The following is a 24,931-nucleotide window of genomic DNA, read 5'->3' as shown; positions in this document are numbered from 1 at the left end:
CCCCCCCCTGGCTACGGGCCTGGGGGGGGGGGGTCCAAAAATCGTTCTCTAGGACAGACCATCTTTAATTGTTTTCTAAAAGTTCAAAACGAGTGGGTCGTTTTTCAAAACGATCGTTTTTTTCCTAAAAAGAAAAGATCTTAAAACGAACAAAAACGATCAACAACCCTAACCATACAGAATTATCTAATTGACAATGTTCAAGTATATTTTATAAATAAAGTGTTGTTTAAATTAACACAGACTAAAAATTTGGCATTTTCAGACATGTTTGAGTCATTATTTTTTCATCATGATAAAATCTTTAGGCGGAATGTACCCTTGACATATTATGATTTCTAGCGAAACGTATTTTGAAAGCTTTCAACTCATTTCTTTTCAGATAAGGGGGATAATTTTTTAAAATTAAAATTCAATTTTGCTGTTTACATTGTCAAAATTTAAATCACTAAAATTAAAATTTTATTTTCACGTTCACTGTAAACTATTCAGTGTTCAATAGTTTTCAAAAATAGATTTAAACAATTTTGTGTGAGTCGAACAGCTGATTGTATTGCCAGAAGCAAACTGTATTGAAACGAGCGTGCACGCCATAAAGGCGCGCGCTCTTTAACAACAGGGGTTTATCTACCCCCAAAAAGATTTTGTGACTGAAATTATCTTTTTCATTGATTTTTGTCGGTGATAAAATAAAAATTTAGTTTTTTGTTGAAAATATTTTTTTTAAAAGTTAACGGGCCTGAGTGTAGACGACAGTACAAGACAACAAAATACACAAAGTTATGACAAGGGTTGTATGAATATAAGAGGAGTCTTAAGAAATACACAGAGCTCCAATATAAAAATAATTTAAACTTTCATTCAATAGGTGCAATTTTAGTGAGCCAACCATGGTAAAATTGCAGCAGATTAATTTTGGGTAAAAATTGTAATTTAAAAATTTGAGTGATAGGATTGAATTTGGAGGTAGTGTAAGTTTGAAAGGCGCAAATTAAGAATTAGAGGGAGGGTAAGTTTTGAAGGAGCATAGTTAAGAATTGGAGGGAGGGTACGTTTGGAAGAAGCAAAGGTAAGAATTGGAGGTCGAGAGTAAGTTTTGAAGGAGCGTATCTTTAACTTGGAAAGAGAAGAGGGTAAGTTTATAATAAGTATAAGTAGAAATTGAAAGGGTGTTAAGTTTGAATTGGAAACATGTAAGAATTAGAGGGAGGGTAAGTTTAGAAGGAGCATTGGTAAGAATTGGAGGAAGGGTAGGTTTGGAAGGAGCATTTGTAAAAAATAGAGGGAGGGTAAGTTTGGAAGGAGCATGGGTAAAAAACTGGAGGGAGGGTAAGTTTGGAAGGAGAATGGGTAAAATTCTGGAGGGAGGGTAAGTTTGGAAGTTAGGATTATGAAATTATGATTTAGTAAAGTTTCAGGGGAACACACTTCAAATTAGGAGAGGGTACAAATTTGAGTTCGGAGGAAGGAATAAATAGGAATACAAATAAGAAAGAGGAGAGAGGCGGAGGCCTGGTCAATAGAGTTTAATAATAATTGATAGGAGGGGCCCCGCAAGATATTCAAATTCAATGAAATTAAATCCTTAGAGATTCACACAGCTCCGTTATAGTAATAATTATATCCCATTTCCTCCCATAAGCCCCCCTCCCTTTTCCACCCAATTGTTTAGCACCTTTATAACACAGACATGAGCCATTAAATCCAGAAGCAAAAATTTAAGTTTTCTTATAAATCGGGATAAGAAATATTTCGTTAATATTATTTTTTACAAATGAGAATATTTTGATCCTTATCAATTCGATTTTAGTTTGTGACAGGGCGGAAAGAAATAAAATTTACATATAACTGTTAAATTGTTTTTAATTTATACTCTTGAGTATACGTGACGTCATGTTATGCAATACACCACAATAGCAATAAACAATAAACATATCTTGAGATATACCCCCTTTTAATTTTGTATACAACCCCTTTCTCTTACAATAGATCCCAATTTTACTCAGGATTCAACAACTTTCACTCAAGATACAATCCCCTTCTCTTACAATCCACATCTTAAAATCCAGCTCCTTTGAATTTACGAAACAAACCAAATCTTTAAAAATACATTTTATCATTGGTAAGATGCAAATAAAAAGATCAAGTCTCAAGAGGTGGAAAAAGAAATAATGTATAAATATTAAATAATCATAATGAATTTCTCCGATTTAGCCCCCGTTTAACAATATCGCTGGTTACGCCTGTATCTATTATCGATAAAAAAAATGTTGGTCAATTAAACAGTTGCAATGGCAATAAAATGATGCAATTAATTCTCAAGTTCAATGAAACTAATCTTCATGCCAAAAAAACCTTTTCGAAAAGTAAATCATGCAGTAATTTCACGTTGAACCGATGAAACCAATACAATGTTAATTGTAAATGCGCTAATGTGTGCGAAGAGGCGTTTCGAAGTTTTGACTGGAGGAAAGGGGGTTAACCACCTCCAACAGGACACAACGTAATGATGCGTCATTTTAAATCTCAAAGTACAAGTAAAAATTGACATTCAAGTTGTGAGACAAATGACCTTGAAAACAAAAATATTGCCTCATTAAATGTATTGATAAGTTATAACTGGAAACTATTTTTTACTAAGTCTTGATTCATTGAAGGAATCCAATCCTCTCTGAAAGGGACTGTTGGTGTATTTTCAAGTTATTTTCCATTTGAAGATAGGCATGTCAAATTCACAACGTAACCTTTATCTGATCCATATATATCGTCGTTTTTCCAGTTAGAAACGTGTATAAATATTAAATAACACAATTTCTTTTAACTTAAATTCGCAAGTTTTAGAGTTGTACTCGTAAGCCGCTCCTGAAGAGATGCATGTCCGATTCACAACGTTAAATTTAAAACCTATATCTGATCAATATATATGTTTATTTTTTAGCATGAATTCGAAAGTCAATGTTTTAGAGAAACCACAATTGGATTTATCAATTTTTAAAGTTAAATCTGAAGTTCCCAGTTGTTGACATCGAAATACGTAAGAACTTCAATACAAAATGTAACAATATGTGGAATGTTATCCCAAGCGAAATCAAGACTTCCGGAAACCTGAACATTTTAAAAACAATCTTGATAATTGGCTGCTAAAATTATCACACCCATGATATATAAACATTAACACCAATTAAACCATTTAAATAAATGCGCATTTCATTCATTCCTTATCATAAAAAGCTTAAAAAGGAGCCCATGTAAATCTGACGTAAAGGAGGGGTTCTTTAAGTTACGTCTTTAGTCCCTATTCTAATTAAGATTTTTTTAAATTCACAATTCAACCCAAAATATTTAAATTTGCTTTTCATTAAAAAAAAATACATCTTAAAGATACAAGCAAAAACATGTTGCGAGTTTTATCTGAATTAAAATTACAAATATTTCCGAGATAATCAAATTTACCATAACTAAACAACGTGTTCTAGGAGAAGTGAAGGGCTGTATTTAAGTAACTGTTAACTTGGTGGACAAGGTGAATATTGATCTAACATTTTCTGTCAATGCAGATTCATGGGAATTTACCCCCTCCCCCCCCTTGAATTCAGTTCAAAAAGTGTGGAAGGTGGGAAGTCAGACTTATTTTTGATAATGTTTTAAAATATTTTAGAACTAATTCACTGTTAATCTATATTTGTAAAAAAATTCAATCTCAAATTCTTTTTTGACGGGAAATAAAAATTATGCTTTTAGAAAGACATTAGACATTAAAATTTTTAATCATTGCAAATTCATTGGAATGTGGGGGGGGGCACACAATTTTCACGCAGTACAAAAAGTGTAAATCCTTTAGACAAAAAGGGTGTGAAGGTCTTAGAAAGGGGTGGGAAGTCTTCAGTAACATCTTCTCATTTATAATTATGGTTTATAAGTTTAAAACTAACTTGATCTTGTTCTTCCATAACTTCCCCCGATTTTTAGTTTAAAAAAACCTTTTATCTCAGAAGAATAATTAATTTTAAAAGATTAAAAAAAAACTCAAAGTTACAATATACGACTCGGATTGTAAATCAATTAAATTTCAAATAGATTTTTCATATATTACAACCCTTTAGTCCTACCTAGCGGAAAAAAGTCGTTTTAAGGGCATTGTATATAAAACAAATAACAAATTAAAAAATTATTAAATATTAACTGAATGGGTCGAAAAAACATCGATGACTTCTGGTTGTGATATCTGAATGATTTGTTTGAAATTAAATTTGATTATTCTTCGATACGAGTCGTATATTGCAACTTTCTCAATTTAAATGGACGCAACAAATAGATCAGTAAGATTAGAAGCGATCAAAAGCGATTATTTTTCGCCGTAAGCCTAATTACCCCCTATCATTTTTCGCGAACACTCCCTTTAAAAGGGGAAACAAACAAAACTATTAAATAAAAAAGTACTATAACATCATTTAAACGCGCACTATGGCATACACGTACCCCGGTAAAAAAAGTGTAAATTTAAAATGATGAAAAGAAACTTAAATGAAAAAAAATAAATTGGACTCGGGTAACACTATTTATTACTTTGAAATGAATTGTACATAATTGTACATTCCCAATACATTCTGCAGCCCCATCCCATCCCATCCCATCCCATCCCATCCCATCCCATCCCATCCCATCCTAAAATAAAAAAGTTTATTACCTTAAATGAGCTTTTTGAAAATAATTTAGAGAGTATAGGTAAGGGGATCAAGCGCTGCGGATAGTTTTCTTACTATGAGGTCAAATCAAATATTAATTTGCAATGCATAATTTTCATTATCTTTCTCTTAAAGAATTGTTTCATCATATAATCAGTAACGAAAAAATTTCAAAAAATCAGAAAAAGATGTAAATCTTTCATTTCTTAGCAGTTAAACCCGTTTTTCAGGATTTGGTTTTAGATCTAAAATATTACCTCATCATGAAAGAATAACTTTAATGAATCGTTTTAGTGAAACTAACCTGATAAATCACACAAGATTAATTCAAAACTTAAGCCCATCAGGCCTAAACCTCCGGAAAGAGGAAAATGGTTTAAAATACCGAGAAATTTTAAACAAGGAAAGTTTACCACGCATTATTATTCAGTCCAACAATAAAAAAAAACAAAATGCTAAAAAACCTATTAACACAAATAAGAAAATAACAAGTTTTCACTAAGTCACTGCATGAAAAACGCCCTGGGAAGGCGTGTAAGGGATGTTTAGAGCCAGGGTTGCGAGTATTCAGCTGAATAATACTGTTGTATGTGACGTCACAGGACGAGAGAGAGATATGGCCTAGAATTGCAACCTTTACAGGGCTTACAATTTAGTTTCTTATTAAAACATAATCGACACAAAATTATTCACCTCCATTCGCCGTATTGTCAATTTTATAATAAATAATTCAGAGATAGAAAGCTTTTAATTCAAATTGCACGAAATTCAATTTGTGTTTGAACAAAAGCGACATTTGGTGAAAAATACCATAAGAACATATTATTACATAGCAAAAACATTATTACTGTTAGAGGAATAACTGTTACGACAAAAAAAATTCAAATTAAAATATTTAAAAAAAACTTCTTCGGAAGCCCTGATTTATAGAATGTCGTCGTTTCAAGGAGAGGTCGTCATTGTATCTGGAATAGAGAATGTTTATTAAATAATGACAATATACGTTACATTACAAAATGTTGAATTATTACTTGACTAAAATAATCATAAATCATTATCATTATAATTGAATGTAAAGGTTAAAATCTAAATTAACATTGAGGTTAAAGTTAATTTGAAGCTGCAAATAAAATTATTAAAAGTTTGAATTTTTTGCATGCTTCGAATATCAAAATTAAAATCTTAAAAAATACTACGAGTCAATTTTTAATTGTAAAAACAGTATTGATCATTACTTGTACATAAATGTAAATAAATAAAAATACAATTTCATTAACTACAAGTTTAAAATACCAAATGTCTCCAAGTCTACAAGACTACAAAGAGCAACAAATTGTTTTAATAAAAAGCTACAAGTTGATGTTTAAAAAATAGCAGTGTTCGTGATAAACCAAATAATGATTGATTTCAACCGAGCTGTACGATGCACTGTTAGAAATTGGATGGGATTAATAATCGGAAAAATCAGATAAAAACAAAATAGTTTTATCTTGGATTTTTCTTCATCCATTATTGGGTAGAGTTTCTACGCAAATATTTTCCATTTCAAACTTTTGATAAATATTAGGTATTTTAATTTTTACATCAAGACTTTGGCTTTAGGTTCCTAGGACTAAATTTAATAAATATCGTGAAGTAGTTCAACCGTCGAACCGCGCTGTGCCAGTCCAAGTTCAAAAAGTAGTTTAACTGCGCGATTCAACTACTCTCTATTAAATCTGGTCCCTGGTGACACTAGATCAAGAATCATCTCTCTAACCACTCCAATCCTCGATCCAAATTGCAATCAAAGAATTGTGCGGCCATTGCAATCCTATATAACGATTTAATCAGAAAAGGTAAAATTTTTCTTCTTTTAGAAAAATGAATTTCATCGTAGCTTAACTACAGTGGTCGGCGTTAACATCAATACAATGAAGACGACTTTTAGATTTAAGTTTTGATTTCTGACAAATTTTCTTCAATTACAAGTTTACAAGGGAACAAAGAAAAGTTGTAAAGTTGACAACTTCTCTTTATTTTAATGCTGTTTGAAAGCTTGGTAGAAATCAAAATCAAAATCGAAAGTGCTCTTCATTGTTTTGATATATATGACGATGACTGTATGACAAGGAATTATACATATTTTGCTAGGGGTTCAAAGTATGCAGATTACAGGGCTAAGGTCTATGTAATTGTATTCTATATACTCCCACTTTGGCAGGCCTACACCATTGTTCAGTGCTTTGCTAACAGACCGATTCCATGCATTCTTTTATTAAAGGAGTCTTGGATTGGAAAAAGAAAACAGACTTTAAGAGTCCATATTTTTAAAGGGACTGTAGTTGTTATTTCAAGGGACCACACATTGTAAAGAGTGAAATACCCGATTCACAACGGTACCCTTTGAAAGGTTTATTTCTAACATTTATGTAGAAGATGTTTTATCAAACCTTAAGTGATAAAATCCTTCATTGTCTCTGTTAGAGAAGAAACAATAAGAAAGGAAAACCCAACACTTGAAAATAACTAATTTTAAAACTAAAAAACATTTTTTTAATTCTTGATCATATACAAACCTTTGAGAGTACCATTGTAATTCGGACATGTCCCTTTGAGAAGGAAGAATTACGTTTAAGAACCTTAAATTACCTTTGATGTCTTGAGTTGCTCTTGTATTTAGTGCTGGCTCCCTTGTATTTGGACTCTTTGATACATCTAAACATATAAGTTTGTCACGATCCACTGAACACTACACAGAAGTCGTCAACTTTATGCGACATTACTGGTACGACAATGTGACCTCGTAGATCCTCTAATTTATGCACAAGTATTAAAAAAAAAATTGGATGGTTAAACACGAAAAAAACATTGTTCTTTTTCTCAATAGCTCTTAATATGAGGACTTGAGAGAAGTTATGATTGAAAAGTAAAAAATGCAAGATCCTGGATTCTTAATAAGTAAGGTAGTAATCTCTGTCTGCCTGGATTGGATGGTTAAACACGAAAAAAAACATTGTTCTTCTTCTCAATAGCTCTCAATATGAGGACTTGAGAGAAGTTATGATTGAAAAGTAAAAAATGCAAGATCCTGGATTCTTAATAAGTAAGGTAGTAATCTCTGTCTGCCTGCCTGTTTGTTTGTTTGTTTGGACGTCCAAATATAACCATTGCCGATATGCCTCAAATTTTTAACGTGGAACTATTCTAAGTTTCAAGTGGGTTGACTTTTAAAGGGCAAACTGAAATCAAAGCTTGGTTCTCAAGCTAGTAAAAATGGGCCGGGATCTAAAAATCTCTTTTCAGTTTGTCAAATTTGTTTACACAGCAAAACTTCGTTTTCATTTTAATTGATGATTTTCAATTGACCAAAGATATCTTTAACAGATCTCACAAAAGTACATTGATTTCAGACAATGAACTGTTCAGTGTTCACAAAAAGTCGCATTCAAAAGTTTTTAAATCAGAAACATTCCAAGAACATTTAAAACAATTAAAACAAACCAACTTAATGCACATCACTATGTGTACCTGATCATAATTTCTGCTGAAGGAGCCAGATCATGAATCTTGTATTCAGTAAAGTGTTCAAGTGTTGGAGTCCATACTAATCTATCCTCAGGGAAATCCTGCAGAAAATTATATATAATGCAGAACAGTACAACAAATATAATGATAATGCAGAAAAGTCAGGGGCGTATTCACGAATTTGTCCAGGGGAGGGGGGCTACCCATTGGAACCCAAGAAAAAACCCAAAAATCTTAGATTTCACTNAACTTGTCCCCTCCCCGAAAAAACGCCTTTGAGAACCTAAGCCAGTTTGCCTGAAATTTCGATAGGAAACTACTCCCCTTTGTAGTCCACTGTAGTACTGATTTAAGGACTATTTATTATAAAATAACCCTTCTGTATCGTTCTGTATTACTCTCTCAAGTCCTGAGTAGTCTTATGAAGACTATCATTAGTCTTCCGCCCTCTTGATTCACCCTTAATCCTCTCCTAATGTAATATCCCCTGACCTTCAATGGGGTTGCGGGTAGACATGCCAAACACATGAAAATGTTCAACTACTTTTAAAAGGAAAACACCCCTTTGAAGATGAGGGCAAGCTCATTACACACACCTGCTTTTAACTTTGGCCCATAAATCCCAGGGAGGGGGGGGGGCAAAAGGACTACTGCCCCCCCCCCCTTATATGTACGCGCTTTTCCAGTACAGTTAAATTAATCTGCTGCAGTAGTGTACAATATATCTTATGCAGTTAAAACAAAATATTTTAAGATTCATTTAGACTCGAATTATTGCTGCTACAATATCTAGTCAAGTACAGAAAAATGCATCTAATCCAATACAGTTCATTATATCATACTAGGATTCCAAATCCAGGGCGCTTCGCTTCTCGCCCATCTATGATTTTAACTTTTAAATTGTTGCTCTATCTGAGGTAAATTATCGTAATTTATGAAACAAAAACACAACAATTTACATGGATTTATCGATTTTTTTTCTTTTTTAATGCAAATTTTTATGTATATTTTAGTTGCAGTAAGTACAATACAATAGATCTTTTTCCGCAGTATCATATATCTAATTCTGTACATTATGATATCTCTCTCATGCAATATCACACTATTTCCCATGCATGAGTCATGACAGTTAAATATATCTGAAGCAGTACTATACAATTTAAATGGAGACTAAATCGCATTTCTACAATTATTATTTAAATATTTTAAAGACATAAAATTAAATCTACCTTGTTAATCATGAGGTAGAACAGAAGATTAGCAGCAAGCACCCCAGCAGCAGCCTTGAGTAAACATTAATTGAACTAAATAACTAGTAACTTTTCCAGAAGAGGAAACTCACTTCAACAGTTCTACAGTTATACAGGTCTCAACAAAAGTTCTCAGCTCACGTCAAATTAAAGTTAATTGCACGGATGATTGAAATCTGTTATGTTTTCAATCATAACTCATCTTATTGAAGAGCTGATGAGAAGAAAAAATATGTTTTTGAATTTCTAATGAGAATTTCTACGAGGTCACAAAAGCGTCCTACTAACGTCGCATACATTTAACCATCTCTTACTGTCTGGTTCAGTGTGAGCTAAGAGTTCCAAGTGGGTAGAAATCAACTATCGCCACAAAGCACACCTGTAGTTAGGCTTGAGAGGTGAATATGATTGCAGTGAAAATTAGAGCCTGAAATTTTCCTTCTAGTTGACCGGAAGTTTCCAACTGTGAGACCGTACGTTTCCTACCTATTTACCGTACGTTTAATAGTTAATAATGAGCAAAGAACGTGATAACTAAACAAGCCAATGTTAAATAAAGCAATAAAAGGGCTATAAAGGTATAGAGAAAATAGTCAACAAGGCAAAAAGCAATAGATCAAAAAGCAATAAAGGAGACATCGAAGTGTTGGGAAAACTATTACTGTTAGACAAGTTTAAAAGATATGAAACATGTTTATAGAGCAAATTACATGTTCAGTCAAAGAATAAGAACTATTAAGAGCTAATTACCGAGAAAGTTTTGTACCTATTGACTAAAATTGCCCTACCTATTTACCATAAGTTTCTTACCAGTTAACTCGAAGTTCCTATACCTATAAACAAGAAGTTCCCTACCTACTGACCGGAAGTATCCTACCTACAACCGGAAGTGCCATGCCAAAAAACCTAAAGTCTCCTACCTTTTAACCAGAAGTTTCTTACCAGTTAACTCGAAGTTCCTATACCTATAAACAAGAAGTTTCCTACCTACTGACCGGAAGTATCCTACCTATGACCGGAAGTGTCCTGTCAGAAAACCTAGTTTCCTACCTTTTAACCAGAAGTTTCTTAACAGTAACCCATGGTTTCTTAACAGTTACCCATGGTTTCTTAACAGTTACCCATGGTTTCTTAACAGTTACCCATGAGTTTTCTACCAATAAACAAGAAATTTCCTGTTACTTATCCAGAAGTTTCCTACATATGGACTGGAAGTTTTCTACCTGTATGGATGGCAGAGTGGAGGAGAAAGATACTTCGACTATGGCAGAGTCAATCAAATACTAAAATATCAAAAATATCAGAAAAAATATTTTATTTGATTTTCTTATCCAAAAAAATTGCAAAAATAATACTTAAATTGACATTTTTGACGAATGTCTAAAATTTGCATGCAGACCAAGATACATTAATGGCTACAAGGCAGGCCTTAATGTCCTCCCTCATTTTTAGAAAAAATAAGATAAAATAGGATTCTGATATCAAATTTACCCTGTACAAACTTGTTTTAGAAGCAACATAAATATTCTTGCGTTTGGTCTGAACACAGACACAATATCACGGACTATCTTCTATACCTTGTCCCAATACCAGCCAGACTATCTTCACCTTGTCCCAATACCAGCCAGACTATCCTCTATACCTTGTCCCAATACCAGCCAGACTATCTTCAATACATTGTCCCAATACCAGTCAGACTATCCTCTACACCTTGTCCCAATACCAGCCAGACTATCTTCTATACCTTGTCCCAATACTAGCCAGACTATCTTCTACACCTTGTCCCAATACCAGCCAAACTATCTTCTATACCTTGTCCCAATACCAGCCAGACTATCTTCAATACCTTGTGTCCCAATACCAGCCAGACTATCTTCTATACCTTGTCCCAATACCAGCAAGACTATCTTATACACCTTGTCCCAATACCAGCCAGACTATCTTCTATACCTTGTCCCAATACCAGCCAGACTATCCTCTACACCTTGTCCCAATACCAGCCAGACTATCCTCAATACCTTGTCCCAATACCAGCCAGACTATCCTCTACACCTTGTCCCAATACCAGCCAGACTATCTTCTATACCTTGTCCCAATACCAGCCAGACTATCTTCTATACCTTGTCCCAATACCAGCCAGACTATCTTATACAACTTGTCCCAATACCAGCCAGACTATCTTCAATACCTTGTGTCCCAATACCAGCCAGACTATCTTCTATACCTTGCCCCAATACCAGCCAGACTATCCTCTACACCTTGTGTCCCAATACCAGCCAGACTATCTTCAATACCTTGTGTCCCAATACCAGCAAGACTATCCTCTACACCTTGTCCCAATACCAGCCAGACTATCTTCAATACCTTGTCCCAATACCAGTCAGACTATCCTCTACACCTTGTCCCAATACCAGCCAGACTATCTTCTATACCTTGTCCCAATACCAGCCAGACTATCTTCTATACCTTGTCCCAAAACCAGCCAGACTATCTTTTATACCTTGTCCCAATACCAGCCAGACTATCCTCTACACCTTGTCTATCTATCGGACTAAATACAACGAGGGGACATAAATATTAGGTTTCTACTTTCTACTAAACCAAATACCAGACGAGGATCAAATTTTATCTTTCCAAGATTTTTTCTTCGCTTTTAAAAGGCAGAACCATTCAAAATTATTTCTCCACTTTAAATTATAAACTTCTAAAAAGTAAAACATTTGAAATAAGGTAGATTTTACAGACTTTTGTTGAACTACTGACAACCAGTCCGATTTAGAAGAGGAAGCCTGTGGCCGAATTTAAAGAATTTGAGCGGCGGTTTAAATTTAAGCCGCTGCTTAAATATGGTTGGTTCCACTTAAAATTCACGTTGCAGATTTTTTTCAGGGAAAAAGTAAAACAGATTTTCAACAAAATGTAGGTTTACAATCAATTGAATATGTTCGTATTTTGAACCAAACACTTGCGTTAATTTAAAATCAATAAAAAATATGACCCATCTAATCAAAATATCACCTACAGGAACTATCGTGTTTCTATAGTAAGCTTCCACTTAAAAGCCCGATTCCCAATGGTACCCAATAACTTTTATCAGATCAATATTGTGGCCAATACCATCGTTTTCCTAGCTTTAAAAGTGTTCAATTCTGACAACTTAATCTATAGTTTATAAAGCAGATAAGTCATTTTATAGAAAAACACAAATTTAATAATGAATTTTCAAATAGAAGACGATGATTATCTCCGACAAAGCTTCAAGGATACCGTTGTGAATCGTACATCCCACTCTGTGAATGAAATCAAAACTACGTCTGCAGTCCCTTGAAGTTAACCTTGTATTCCAGGACATCGATGATGATGAGCTCCATCCTGACAATCTGGGTGTTGGTGTAACTGTCGTTAGTCAAGTGAACCAGCTTACTGTAGTTGAACAACTGGTCATACTTTGCGGCACTTATATGTTGAAGATTGAAGATATAAGTAAAATTGTTTGGAAAGATTTAAGACTAAGAATGTGAAAGTCTAATTCGAAGGAAGTATGCTTAAGGACTTTTATTGGACATAACTCAAACAGTATTGGTCTGAGGCTGCTCTAGTCCTTCAATAAAGGCTAAAAGCTGGGCTTTAAAGGGAGTGTTCGCGAAAAATGAAAGGGGGTATAGGCTTAATGCGATAAAAAAGCGCTTTTGATCGCTACTGATCTTACTTCTATCTGTTGCGTCTATAAGGAGAAAATTGATAAAACCTATCGTAAAAAAATCATTCAGATATTACAATCAATAGTCATCGATTATTTTCTACGCATTCGTAAATAGTTGATATTTCATAATATCTTGTATTTTTCATGATCTGAGGTTTTTTTTGAAAACATTTATTCCTGTTTCGAGGATTTTTGATAATGAAGACGACATTTTCATGTTTTCCAGGAATGTTCGAAAATCCAGCGCCAGCGAAAATTATTTTTTTAAAAAAAACCAAAAATATTATGAAATATTCACTATATACGAATGCGTCAAAAAATAATCGATAACTACTGTTTGTAATATCTAAATGATTTGTTTGGAATTAAATTGATTTATTGACGATCCGAGTTGAATGTTGCATCTTTCCGAATTTGTATCGCGGTGTGAGTCGTTTTTAACAATTTTCTCCTTAGACGCAACAGATAGAAGTAAGATAAGTAGCGATCAAAAGCGCTTTTTTATCGCATTAAGCCTATACCCCCTTTCATTTTTCGCAAACACTCCCTCTAATATCGCCTCTGAGTACTCAGGCATAATGACTGTATACCTTGTTTTACCTATACGAATCTGAATCAATATTAAAACTCACTTTCCGTCATTGGGCTTAAACTTTTTATATTTCTTCAAAAACCTTTCACAAAAAAAAGCTGATTGCAAAGTTTTTGCAATTTTTTTTTACATAAATAAAAATTTAGTATCAAAAGCAAAATTATACATACAACTGAAAAAACTACTAGAAATTCTGTATGCTCATGTTCCTGATATCTGCAGGATAATATTCCTCCAGTTTACTTGCAAGTAGCAAACATGTCACTCCAACCTAAGCAAATGATTTTTGGTTTCATGCAGACTTGGGGGCAGAGTGGTTATTATGGTTAAAGTCTGAAACACCTATTAAATCATACAATGCTGCAGAGGCGCAACTAGGGGGGGGGGCGGCCGGGCGCGCGCCCTCCCCTAGCACCTGAGAGGGGGGGCGCCCCCCCCCCTGCAGAATGAAAAGAAAGAAAGAATGGCGAAAATCAGTATCACAGGAATAAGAAAACCAATAGTGTTATTGTAGAAATTTTATTATACTATAGTTAGTTTTAAAAAGAATATTTTTATCTTTCTCAATTCTCAAGGCTAAAGGCCATTGTAAACATTTAATGTAAAAAAAAGTTCTGAACTGTATTTTATTTGTGTTGAGTTTATAGAGTACTCGTAGATATCAAACTTTGAATTCTTATGGTAAAATATTCCAAGTTTGAAATATCAAATGTTTACACCACTCGGTGCAAAGATTTAGGGATTAGAATATTTGAGTTTGTGGCAAAAATCAGTTCCAAATCTAGAGAAAAATCTGAACCTGGCAAATTTCTAACTGATTATCATATTTGATAACTAACAAGATTTATCTTCTTTGACAGAAGTTCTGTAAAATCGAAAATGAATTTAGATTATGAATGTTGTTTAGATCAATCATTAATTCGATAACTTCAAGAGAAAAGGTAACATCCTCTGTCCTTTTTCAATGTAGATGATTGAAATTATTATTTACCTATGTATTTTTATGTTTTTTCCCAGAAACTATAAATGATTATTTCTTGCAATTTAATCTGTAATTAAACCAGGTACTTAAAAAATACTCTTTTGCGATTCGCACACATATTCAATGAATTGACTCATATCATTCATTTTACAGCTTATGGAAGTATAAATTTTGTAAAAACACAAGAACAAAAAATCGATTTGAATAGAACACAGCCAAATCTGCATGCAACTTTCGACTTCGAACCCTTAACAAAGCACTTTTGTTTTTGAAAAATTTTTGAAAAAGGGGGGGAAACCCCCCCTTAACCCCCACAAACCCTAACAAAATAATATATTGCCCCCCCCCTAGCAAAAGTCCTAGTTGCGCCTCTGCAATGCTGTTGCATGTATTGAACAATTTAGTCTTAATTTTTTATAAATTAATGGAAAAACTTTACCAATTGCAATTTGTCATTTTTGATATCTCTTTGTGCCAAGACTGTATCAAGCATTATAATGGTGAGATATAAGGTTTCTTGACATAGCTGGAGATGGTGTTGAACCTAAACACATCACATGGTAGGCAAATGCTGAACTCCAACCTTCGAGTGTGCGAGGTGGGGAAGACTTCACTGCCGCGCTTAATTAAAAGCATGATTAAGGGAGGATGACATGTGTAGATCGAGATTAAATCCTAGCCGCAGCGTTCGGCCCAAAAAGTGGCATAACTTAACCTAACCCGTGGCCGCAGCACTCGGCCCCCTAGCCTTACCTAGCCGCAGCGCTGTGTCTTAACTTGACCTAACCCTAAATAAATACTAATTTAATTGAAAATTGTTGAAAAAGTGGTCATGTACAAAAGTAAAATCTGCAGTGAAGTCTTCCCCACCTCGCACACTCGAAGGTTGGAGTTCAGCGTCTGTCTCACATGGTACTTTCAAGGGTAGTTTGAACTGAGCTGAAAACTAAAGAATGGGATGCCCTTAATCCCGATCGCTTAATCTGAGTATCCAAGGTACACACTTGATTTTCTTCCTAATCCTCTTTTTGGAAGAGAATAGAATATATATTAGAGAGGAATTTAGACAATCCCTCGGTATAAGTTTTGTCAGTCCCTTTCAGTCTGAAAGGGAGTTCAAAGTGTACAATTCATGTAAATGTTCACAAATTATATGCAGTAGAGTACATTAATACAGTATGTTGTAGACTATTCATTTCAATTTCGAATTTTTTAAAGCTGTTAAATAAACTTTATAAATGAATTAGGTGAATAAAAAACATCATTTGATTTATAGTTATAACGGAAAATCATCGTTTGTAAAGTGAAAGGCATAGAGTCTATGTGAAATGATCATTGGTCAATTATGAAACCAGCCTATTTCATAATTTGGTTTTCTTTTAACATTAATTTTAGATTTTCTATAAAATGATATTCCAGGGCCCAAAAGGTTACATAGCACAAATATGTGAAGTACACCTGCAGTATGGAAACAGTACAACAAAATGGACGTTTTACACTTTTTTCTAGAAAATTCCACTCTAATATATATTCTTTTCTCTTTGTGTTTATATGAACTTATGAACTAAAGTAATTTATAACCTTAGTTTAGAATTTTGATAAACATGAATACAAAACTTGCGTTTGTTTAATGGAATATTAGTTTAATTGATATGACATCAGGCCAGAAATGTACTAAATTAAAAACGGTTTTTTTAAAAGTTAAGGAGCGTTTTAAACGTGACATGCTGACGGGTTGAATTTTAAACTTCTTTCTTGGATTTCGAATGCTTATTAACCTAATCTCGGGGTTAGTGAAACCAGGAGATCAAGCATAGATCTCGATATCCACCATTCTAAAGTTTTCAGCTCAAGTTTTAAAAAAACGATCATTAATAATTAAAAAGTTTAATCCTCCTTCTCTGTTTTTAAATACAGAGCCTGAGCTGAGAATTTAAAAGTTAAGCCCGACCTTCGTAAGCTCAAGCCTTTGAGTCTCTTAAGTCTATAGCTGGATTCTGAATGGTACAGATTCAACCGATAAGAGATGCTTTCAAAACTCTGTCTGCATAATTAGTTGATATATTCAGCTTTTCTCAGTGAAAATTTCGAAAACTCAACCTTTAAAAATGTACATTGTACGTTATTTCCATAGTTTGCTTCTTATTTGATAAATCTAGCCAATTTTGACACTGCAAATAGTTCCTGGGATTTTAAATGTAGAAATATCATAGTTTACGATATTTAAATTCAAGTTTCAATCAGGACCAAGCCATTCAAAACCTCAGATCTTTACTTAAATAGACGCTTAAAGCGGGTTTTAAAATCTCAGCTTTGGTTTTCATAATTTGGTTATGGTACGTTGTAGTCACAGAAATTCAAAGAAACTAGTCACAGTTTTCAAGGTAACTAGTCACAGTATTCAAGGAAACTAGTCACAGTATTCAAGGTAACTAGTAACAGTATTCAAGGAAACTAGTCACAGTATTCAAGGAAACTAGTCACTGTATTCAAGGAAACTAGTCACATTATTCAAGGAAACTAGTCACAGTATTCAAGGAAACTAGTCACAGTATTCAAGGAAACTAGTCACAGTCTTCAAGGAAACTAGTCACTGTATTCAAGGAAACTAGTCACATTATTCAAGGAAACTAGTCACAGTATTCAAGGAAACTAGTCACTGTATTCAAGGAAACTAGTCACAGTATTCAAGGAAACTAGTCACTGTATTCAAGGAAACTAGTCACAGTATTCAAGAAAACTAGTCACAGTATTCAAGGAAACTAGTCACAGTGATTCAAGGAAACTAGTCACTGTATTCAAGGAAACAAGTCACAGTATTCAAGGAAACTAGTCACAGTATTCAAGGAAACTAGTCACAGTGATTCAAGGAAACTAGTCACAGTACTTCAAGGAAACTAGCCACAGTATTCAAGGAAACTAGTCACAGTATTCAAGGAAACTAGTCACAGTAAAACTAGTCACTGTATTCAAGGAAACTAGTCACTAAGGAAACTAGTCACAGTATTGAAGGAAACTAGTCACAGTATTCAAGGAAACTAGTCACAGTATTCAAGGGAACTAGTCACAGTATTGAAGGAAACTAGTCACATTCAAGGAAACTAGTCACAGTCTTCAAGGAAACTAGTCACTGTATTCAAGGAAACTAGTCACAGTATTCAAGGAAACTAGTCACAGTAGTCACTGTATTCAAGGAAACTAGTCACAGTAGTCACTGTATTCAAGGAAACTAGTCACTGTATTCAAGGAAACTAGTCACTGTTTTCAAGGAAACTAGTCACAGCATTCAAGGAAACTAGTCACAGTATTCAAGGAAACTAATCACAGTAGTCAAGGAAACTAGTCACAGTATTCAAGGAAACTAGTCACAGTATTCAAGGAAACTAGTCACAGTATTCAAGGAAACTAGTCACTGTATTCAAGGAAACTAGTCACATTATTCAAGGAAACTAGTCACAGTATTCAAGGAAACTAGTCACTGTATTCAAGGAAACTAGTCACTGTATTCAAGGAAACTAGTCACAATAATTCAGGTTAGTCAGAGTAATTCAAGTAAACAAGTAATTATCCTAGAGCAGAATTAAATAAACTACCTGAATCAACCAATCTACCAGCATGGCTCTTGCACTGAAATGAGTTGATCCACCTTTCAAAAAATTGACTGGAAGCACATGGACCTTCTCCCTCTCTTTCAGGTAAGCTATAACTTCAGCAGCATATTCATACAATCCATCCTACCAAATTTAAAGTTGCAATTCAATGAAGATTTTTTAGAAATTTACAAATTCAACTTTTTTTTTACAATTTTTCTTCAAAGCTTAAAAAGTCTTCCCCCTCTTTTAACCCGAAAAAGGTTGTCAGAAAAATTGGATTCAGTAGCGAATTTAAGTTTTGAACAAAAGTTAATATTATTTAGTAGTACTTGATTCCTTACTTCAATATCAATATTGACAACCCCTTCTGGTAATTTGTAAGTTTCCTCTTCAGAAGCTTCAGTCCCGTTTAAACCTTCATCCTGCCCATCAGGGAACACTTCGTCTATCACTTCTTTAATGACCTCAGCTGCAGTCAAGGGCCTTCCTATCTCCTTTCCATCCTGGTTAAGGTTGCTTTAAAAATCCACACTATTAAAAATATCAATATTAAAATTAAATATCAATATTAAAATTAAATATCAATATTAAAATTAAATATTAATATCAAAGTCTTGTAAACTTACTGAAGTACAATATATTTCATGAAAATACAATGAAAATCCTCATTGACAAACAATCCAGAGCCGGCGATTTAAAAAAGAGTTGAGTCTAAGATTGGGTCTTAAAGCTGCGTTTTAGGAATTTAGACTCGAGCCGAAGCTTTTAAATCGCGGGCTCTGAGAAATCAATGAAATATTATTATTTAATAACCTCTATTGCTGCAATATTCTCCTTGTCATCATTAATTGTAGTCCTCCCTCCACAACGTTCTGAGTTTTTCCTTCCTGCTGTTTTCTTACCTAGAGCAATGACAATCACATGAAAAAGTTAAAAAAGAAAGAATCATGATCGGTTTGTTTCATCATAAATCATAAGTTAAGGAATTTCTTGAGACTACCTAGTTAAAGAAGGAGGTTCAATTCGTCATGCATAACTTCTTTTCAAATATTTCCAATATCCATATCTTATCCATTCATTAGTTAAAGTTTTTCGTTCTTTAAAGTTTTTGGTAATTTTTTGAAAAGAACATCTATGTGAAAGAGAAATGTCATGAAAACAATAACCTTATGAATTCAGCATCAAGGGAACTGTCAAATCAAATCAAATCAAATCAAATCAAATCAAATCAAATCAAATCAAATCAAATCAAATCAAATCAAATCAAATCAAATCAAATCAAATCAAATCATCATTTTTAAGGATTGCTTTAGGCTCCTTTATGCAATGTGGGGTTTCACAGCCAATAAAGACTTTTTAAACTCATGAACCTTGTTTAATGGAAACATGAATAGAAATAGAGTACACCAAGAGATTATAGGTTTTTATTTTTTCAGTAATTTGGCTCATGTCATTTTATTTTCCTCGACCTATGTTTTCCATTAGTTGAAAAAAATGTTAATTATCTAATATTACCTTCAGCGACAACAGAATTTTTTCTAGGTTTCTGTTTTATTTCATCCTCTCCAGTTATACTAGATCTACTTGTTCTTATATCAAACCTGAAGCCAAGCAGCAAAAATTAGAAAAAAATACTCTTTATTTAGCCCAAAAGGTCTACCTCATGTGACAAAACTTTTCTTTATCATGGCTTCTATAATGATGAAGGTAAAAATCTGATTCCCAAAAATCTTAACACACTGGGGGATTTCAAAAATTACCACAACGACATATAGCATTTAAGATGATTAAGATGACTCTTCTTAAATATTAAATTTGTAATATTGAAATAAAACTCATTTCTTTTGTTTAAACCTTCAAGTTAACTAATTTTAGACTGAGGAATTGAGTTTTTGCCAAAAACTCTAATTAACAAATCCCTATATCTTTGAAACCTATTTTCAAAGACCTTAGATATTTCAAACTATGAATTCTGTTGGATCATATAATCTAAGCTTGAAATATCAAAGGTTCACACCATCAGGTAAAAAGGTACAGGGAGTAGAAAATTTGAGATTGTGGCAAAAACTCAATTCCTTTCCTGCCTACATTACAATCTACATCTTACATTAAATAAATCAATAAATCAATAAATCAATGCTAATTAATATGTTATGCCAAGATGTAAAAATTACCTGGAATTACTGTCCACATTAGAGAGGTGTCGTGTTTTACGATAAAATTCAGGTTTTGTGTAATCCTAAAATTGTTTTATTAAAATTATAAATTAAATTTAAAAAATTCAGTGCTTCTAGGATCCGGATCCAGATCCGCAACATTTTAGCTTCCTGGATACAAGGGCAAAATATCAACCAAAAACTGCAATAAAATCTTTTGCTCTCAACACTCAAATCTGTACTGTTGAAAAAAAGCGAGATTATTAAAAAAGTCCTTATCTCTGAGTTTTTCATCAAGTTTTTGCATAAAAAGAAGTTTAAAAAAAGTAACAAAACAATTCTCCTTCTATTTAAAAATCAGTAAATCTTAAATAAATGTTCATGACCTGGATCCGGATCCGTTTTTTTTTCAAGTGCGGATCCAGGATACAGATCTGCATAAAAAGTAAATGGATCCTAAGCACTGAAACTAATTAATAATTTGTATTTCAGTTCTTACAGAACACAACCACTACCCTGAAACTAAGAAACTCAAAAACAAAAAAATCCCCATGTAAAAAATGTAAAGTAAAACGTTCAATATGGTTGTACTTAAAAAGATCTGAAAAATAATAGGTGACTTTCAAGACCTGTAACCTAAAACAAGAAAGCGCACCGGGAAAATATTTATTTTTAGTCTAGTTCGTAAAATGAAAAAAAAAACTCTAACTTTTTTTATTAACCTTTATTGTATTTCCAAAGGGCAATTAGTAAAAGTTACGTCATTTTCCACATGTTGACTGGTTGATATTAATTTTGAACTCTCATAAACTGACCAAATATGAGCTAGAGTCTGGTTTTCAGAAGCTAGCCAGTACTACAATGTGCATCTGGGGGTCAACTCTGTAGTGGATTATTACAACAGAGCTGGTAGAGCAGTTTATGCTTGTGCAATGGATCTGAGTAAGGCATTTGATCTTGAGACATGGAAAGTGCTTTTCGCAGAGTCATTGGAGTGGGATATTTCACCTCTAGGATTACGGTGAAGTATTTCACAATGTTTACATGTAAAAACTATGTTAACTAGTAGAAGTGTGTCTTTCTATGAGATTATTGAAGCAAGTTCTAAGCTTTGCATTAGATTTCTTTCTAATTTATGTAAAAATGACCTTAACACAGTTCTTGATAGAAATTTATTTTCCATTGCAAATGATTGTTTTGTAAATCTATCTGATCTTAGTAAAATGTTAGTTAAGAAACAAATGTAATATTTTGATGCCCCATTGGATCATGCATGGAAATTTCCGATTTTACTAGAACAATAAATAATTTATATGTTGATGGATTGGATGATTACAAAATAACTGAAATGATAAATGTGTTATGTAATCAGTAATGATCAATGTCGTCTATTTATGAATAATTTTGCATATTTATTATTTTTTGTTTTTTATAAAACTATATTTTCAAAATATCTAAACAAATTTTAACTACACCATTTATATTTTTAGGTATAGGTTTGTTTGAGAATAAATCTTTATAATGTAATTTTTAAAAATTGGCCAAGCTATTTTTAAAATTCTCCGAAAACATACTTTTCTATCAAAAAAAATATTTTAGCCGGTTTTGAGGCCATTTTTAAAAATATTTTTTTACAAAAACTATATTGGATCCAAAATTACCCGATAGAGTAAGAAAAAATTAATATGTTTAATGATAATCTTGCAGTTTTTAGAACTTACAGCGATAATCTATACTAGGAAACATCATTATTATATACAGCTATCATTGGTGGACACCTTAATGAGGAAAATTAGAGGACAGGACAACTGTTACGGAGAAAAACATAAGGTTAAGTATTTTAGTAACGCAGCTAAGCCATAAGGTTAGTGAAACTTTATCTCAGACAAGCTTAGGAACCCAGCGGTGCCCAGGTTACTAAAAGTTACTCCCGTTGTTCACCCGCTCTTGAACGATTTTACCGAGAAACTAAATCTTTGCTATTAACTCGACCCACTCAACTTAAAATCTCAAAACCAAGCTAAGAACATTCTTGTGGGTCTCCCCGAGTTCCCAAACCAAAATTTGAGGCAAATCGGTCCATGGGTCCCTGAGTTCTGATCAGTCAAACAAATAGACAAACAGAGATTACAACTTTAAATAAATATATGCTTCCTTCTTGCAAGTGTTGCTCAAAGAAGAAAAAGATTGAGGTCCAGCAATAGAGAGCCAGAGAAGGGTGGATGCTGATGAAAGCAGCAACTTAAAAAAGAAATTGAAAGAGTTTATGTCAATATCAACTATTCTGAAATCTGCATTTTTCCTGAGCCTGCAATTAAAAATTCGGGAAAATAAGGCTCGGGTCTAAGCTGTCGTTGGCCTTTATTTACGACAAGAGCTTTCGAATTCAAGCTGGATCATAAATTCCACAGAGTTGAATTCAAAAACCGGTTTAATATTCTATTTGGCGGATTTTCATGGTAGGAATTACAGCCGCATCCCGGGTTTTGATGAGAATAAGACTCAACATTGAGCCTTATTCTCCACTAAAACCAAATAAGGTCATTTTTATTATCATTAGACCAACTCCTTAATCGAGCCGATTATCTTGCAGCTGTCAATCAAGTGAAACAAGCTGTCGTCAGAGTTGGGTCGAAGATCGGGTCTTAAAGTTGGGTTTAAGGAATCACGGCTCGAGTCGAAGTTTTTAAATCGCGGACTCTTACCTAGCTAAAGCGCTTGGCCCCTTTACCTGTTCAAGCCAAAGTTCGGGGCCACACTGTAGCTTGCAGCGCCCCCAGAATGCCTACCCTTACCTTAAAGTTTCAGCTTGGAAAATCACCTATATGGGAAGCTGCCCTAGGGAAAATACAACACCTTGGTAAGGGGCCACATAAAGATAGAATATGGAGCATGACTGACCTTGTTAATCAAGACAAAGTGGCCCCAGACTTAAAGGGACTGTTCACTTATTTGGGTAATTTCATGGTAAGCTATTTAGCCTAGTAGCTATTCATTGGCCGATCTATTGCTTGGAATTCCAGCACAAAGGTACTATACCTTTGTCGACACTATTAAAACGTTTTTTTTTTAACAACAACAGCCCAAAAAATTAAACAAAATTATCATATTTTAATGACATCATGTGTTAACCTTTATATAATAAGATATGAAAACTTACGATTTTAGAATTATCAAGAAATTGACGTTTCTCAATTTCAAACATGATTTAATATGTCTATACAAAGACGACCTTTATATTCGTCAAACTGTTCCTCGATTCCAACTCGGGTATTCCTGGGGAATCCGTCAAATGTTTAAAATAAGTAATATTTTGACAATAGACAATTTTTAAAATCCTTTGAAAAAAATTAAATATATTTACAATTAACTGTTAGATACTACATTTTAATTTAATATTTTTAAAATCTATTACTGACAAAAAGCATCAAATAGTGTAAATGCAAAGCTATCATATCTTCGCGCTGGAATTCTGTATAAAAAATCGACTTTTTCTCCGGCCACAGTTTTGAAAAATAAGACTAATACAAATTAATAGCTAATAGTCTATTTAGTTTACTTTAAAATTATCCAAATAAGTGAGCAGTCCCTTTAATAAAACTTTTCCTGGAACCTAATAATTAAACTTTGCCTTATATGTACATGTATGAAAATTACTTTAAACTCTAGTTATTCGAATTTATGTATAAACTATTTTGCATATGATAAATTCGCACCCTGATCTCTAATCGTTCTCCTTAAATCTATTTAATTGAAATATTTTGTTATTATTATTAACATTGGGTGGAAAAAATAATCAAAACAGCTAAGAGCTATTTTCCACCTAATTGCTTTATACTTGTACTGTTAATATAATCATCAATTTTGTGATTGTAAACTCTACCTGTATACAGATACATTTATTTGAGCAATAAACTTTATCTTATCTTATCTTATCTTACACTTCCTGATTAAACCTTCATAATAGCTTTGTCAATGAGATTGTTAATCATCAAGACTGATCTATTATTGGAAAAGCCAAGAGTGCGCAGATGCACAGCAATTACAATGGTTATGACATGGAGCTGAAGAAAGATGGCCACAACTATTTCTTCAACAGAAACATCAGATGAAAAGAGATCGCTGCATGATAAACGAATAACTAGTCATAACTTTTTGATGTAAACTTAGTGAACACAGTGTTACCATAAAATCTAAAAGAAAATCTTGTAGGTTTTTAGAAAAAGGTTAAACTAGGTGTAAAGTATCCTTAAACAAACTTTAATTAAACACAGACTGTCAGTTCAGCAGATATTTTTCAACTAGCTGAAGTGCCCTACCTTGCCCGTGGATTTTTTAAAAAAGAAAATCTAAATAATTCATGACCTACCTCTCTAAGTTTCTGCGGTATCGGTATTTTTGATTTGTTGACAACGGAACTCATCGTGGTCCAAAATATAAAATCAGAAAATGAATTCTGAGCA

The 24,931-nt window shown here is 33.3% G+C and overlaps 1 protein-coding gene across 2 annotated transcripts; it reads right to left on the bottom strand.

Annotated features, from left to right (window-relative positions):
- Window positions 1–12,735: 12,735 nt before the first annotated feature.
- On the bottom strand, window positions 12,736–24,922 carry LOC111706711 (G2/mitotic-specific cyclin-B2). Of its 2 annotated transcripts, none has more exons than XM_023479634.1 (9): window positions 24,838–24,922; window positions 20,487–20,551; window positions 19,828–19,913; window positions 19,126–19,214; window positions 18,654–18,830; window positions 18,313–18,453; window positions 15,159–15,263; window positions 13,947–14,008; window positions 12,736–12,865 (listed from the first exon to the last, which is right to left on the bottom strand). In XM_023479634.1, exons 1-9 carry the CDS (start codon window positions 24,889–24,891, stop codon window positions 12,751–12,753), a joined length of 894 nt encoding a protein of 297 aa, XP_023335402.1. In that variant the 5' UTR covers window positions 24,892–24,922; the 3' UTR covers window positions 12,736–12,750. The 2 variants fall into 2 exon arrangements, with proteins under 2 accessions (XP_023335402.1, XP_023335403.1); XM_023479635.1 differs by having other exon boundaries at window positions 18,654–18,815.
- Window positions 24,923–24,931: the final 9 nt, after the last annotated feature.

Source organism: Eurytemora carolleeae, unplaced genomic scaffold, assembly GCF_000591075.1.
Source record: "Eurytemora carolleeae unplaced genomic scaffold, Eaff_2.0 scaffold193, whole genome shotgun sequence".
Classification (NCBI taxonomy): Eukaryota; Metazoa; Arthropoda; class Copepoda; order Calanoida; family Temoridae; genus Eurytemora; species Eurytemora carolleeae.
The sequence above is the reverse complement of the archived record's forward strand: the minus strand, read 5'-3'. Positions and strand labels throughout refer to the sequence as shown.

Excerpts from the sequence above, each read along its gene's own strand:
- LOC111706711 (XM_023479634.1), bottom strand. The coding sequence starts at position 24,891 with ATGAGTTCCGTTGTCAACAAATCAAAAATACCGATACCGCAGAAACTT. Across the intron at positions 19,215-19,827 it reads AAATTCTGTTGTCGCTGAAG|GTAAGAAAACAGCAGGAAGG; the intron begins GTAATATTAGAT and ends TCATTGCTCTAG. Across the intron at positions 14,009-15,158 it reads AAAATGACAAATTGCAATTG|GTTGGAGTGACATGTTTGCT; the intron begins GTAAAGTTTTTC and ends TCATTTGCTTAG.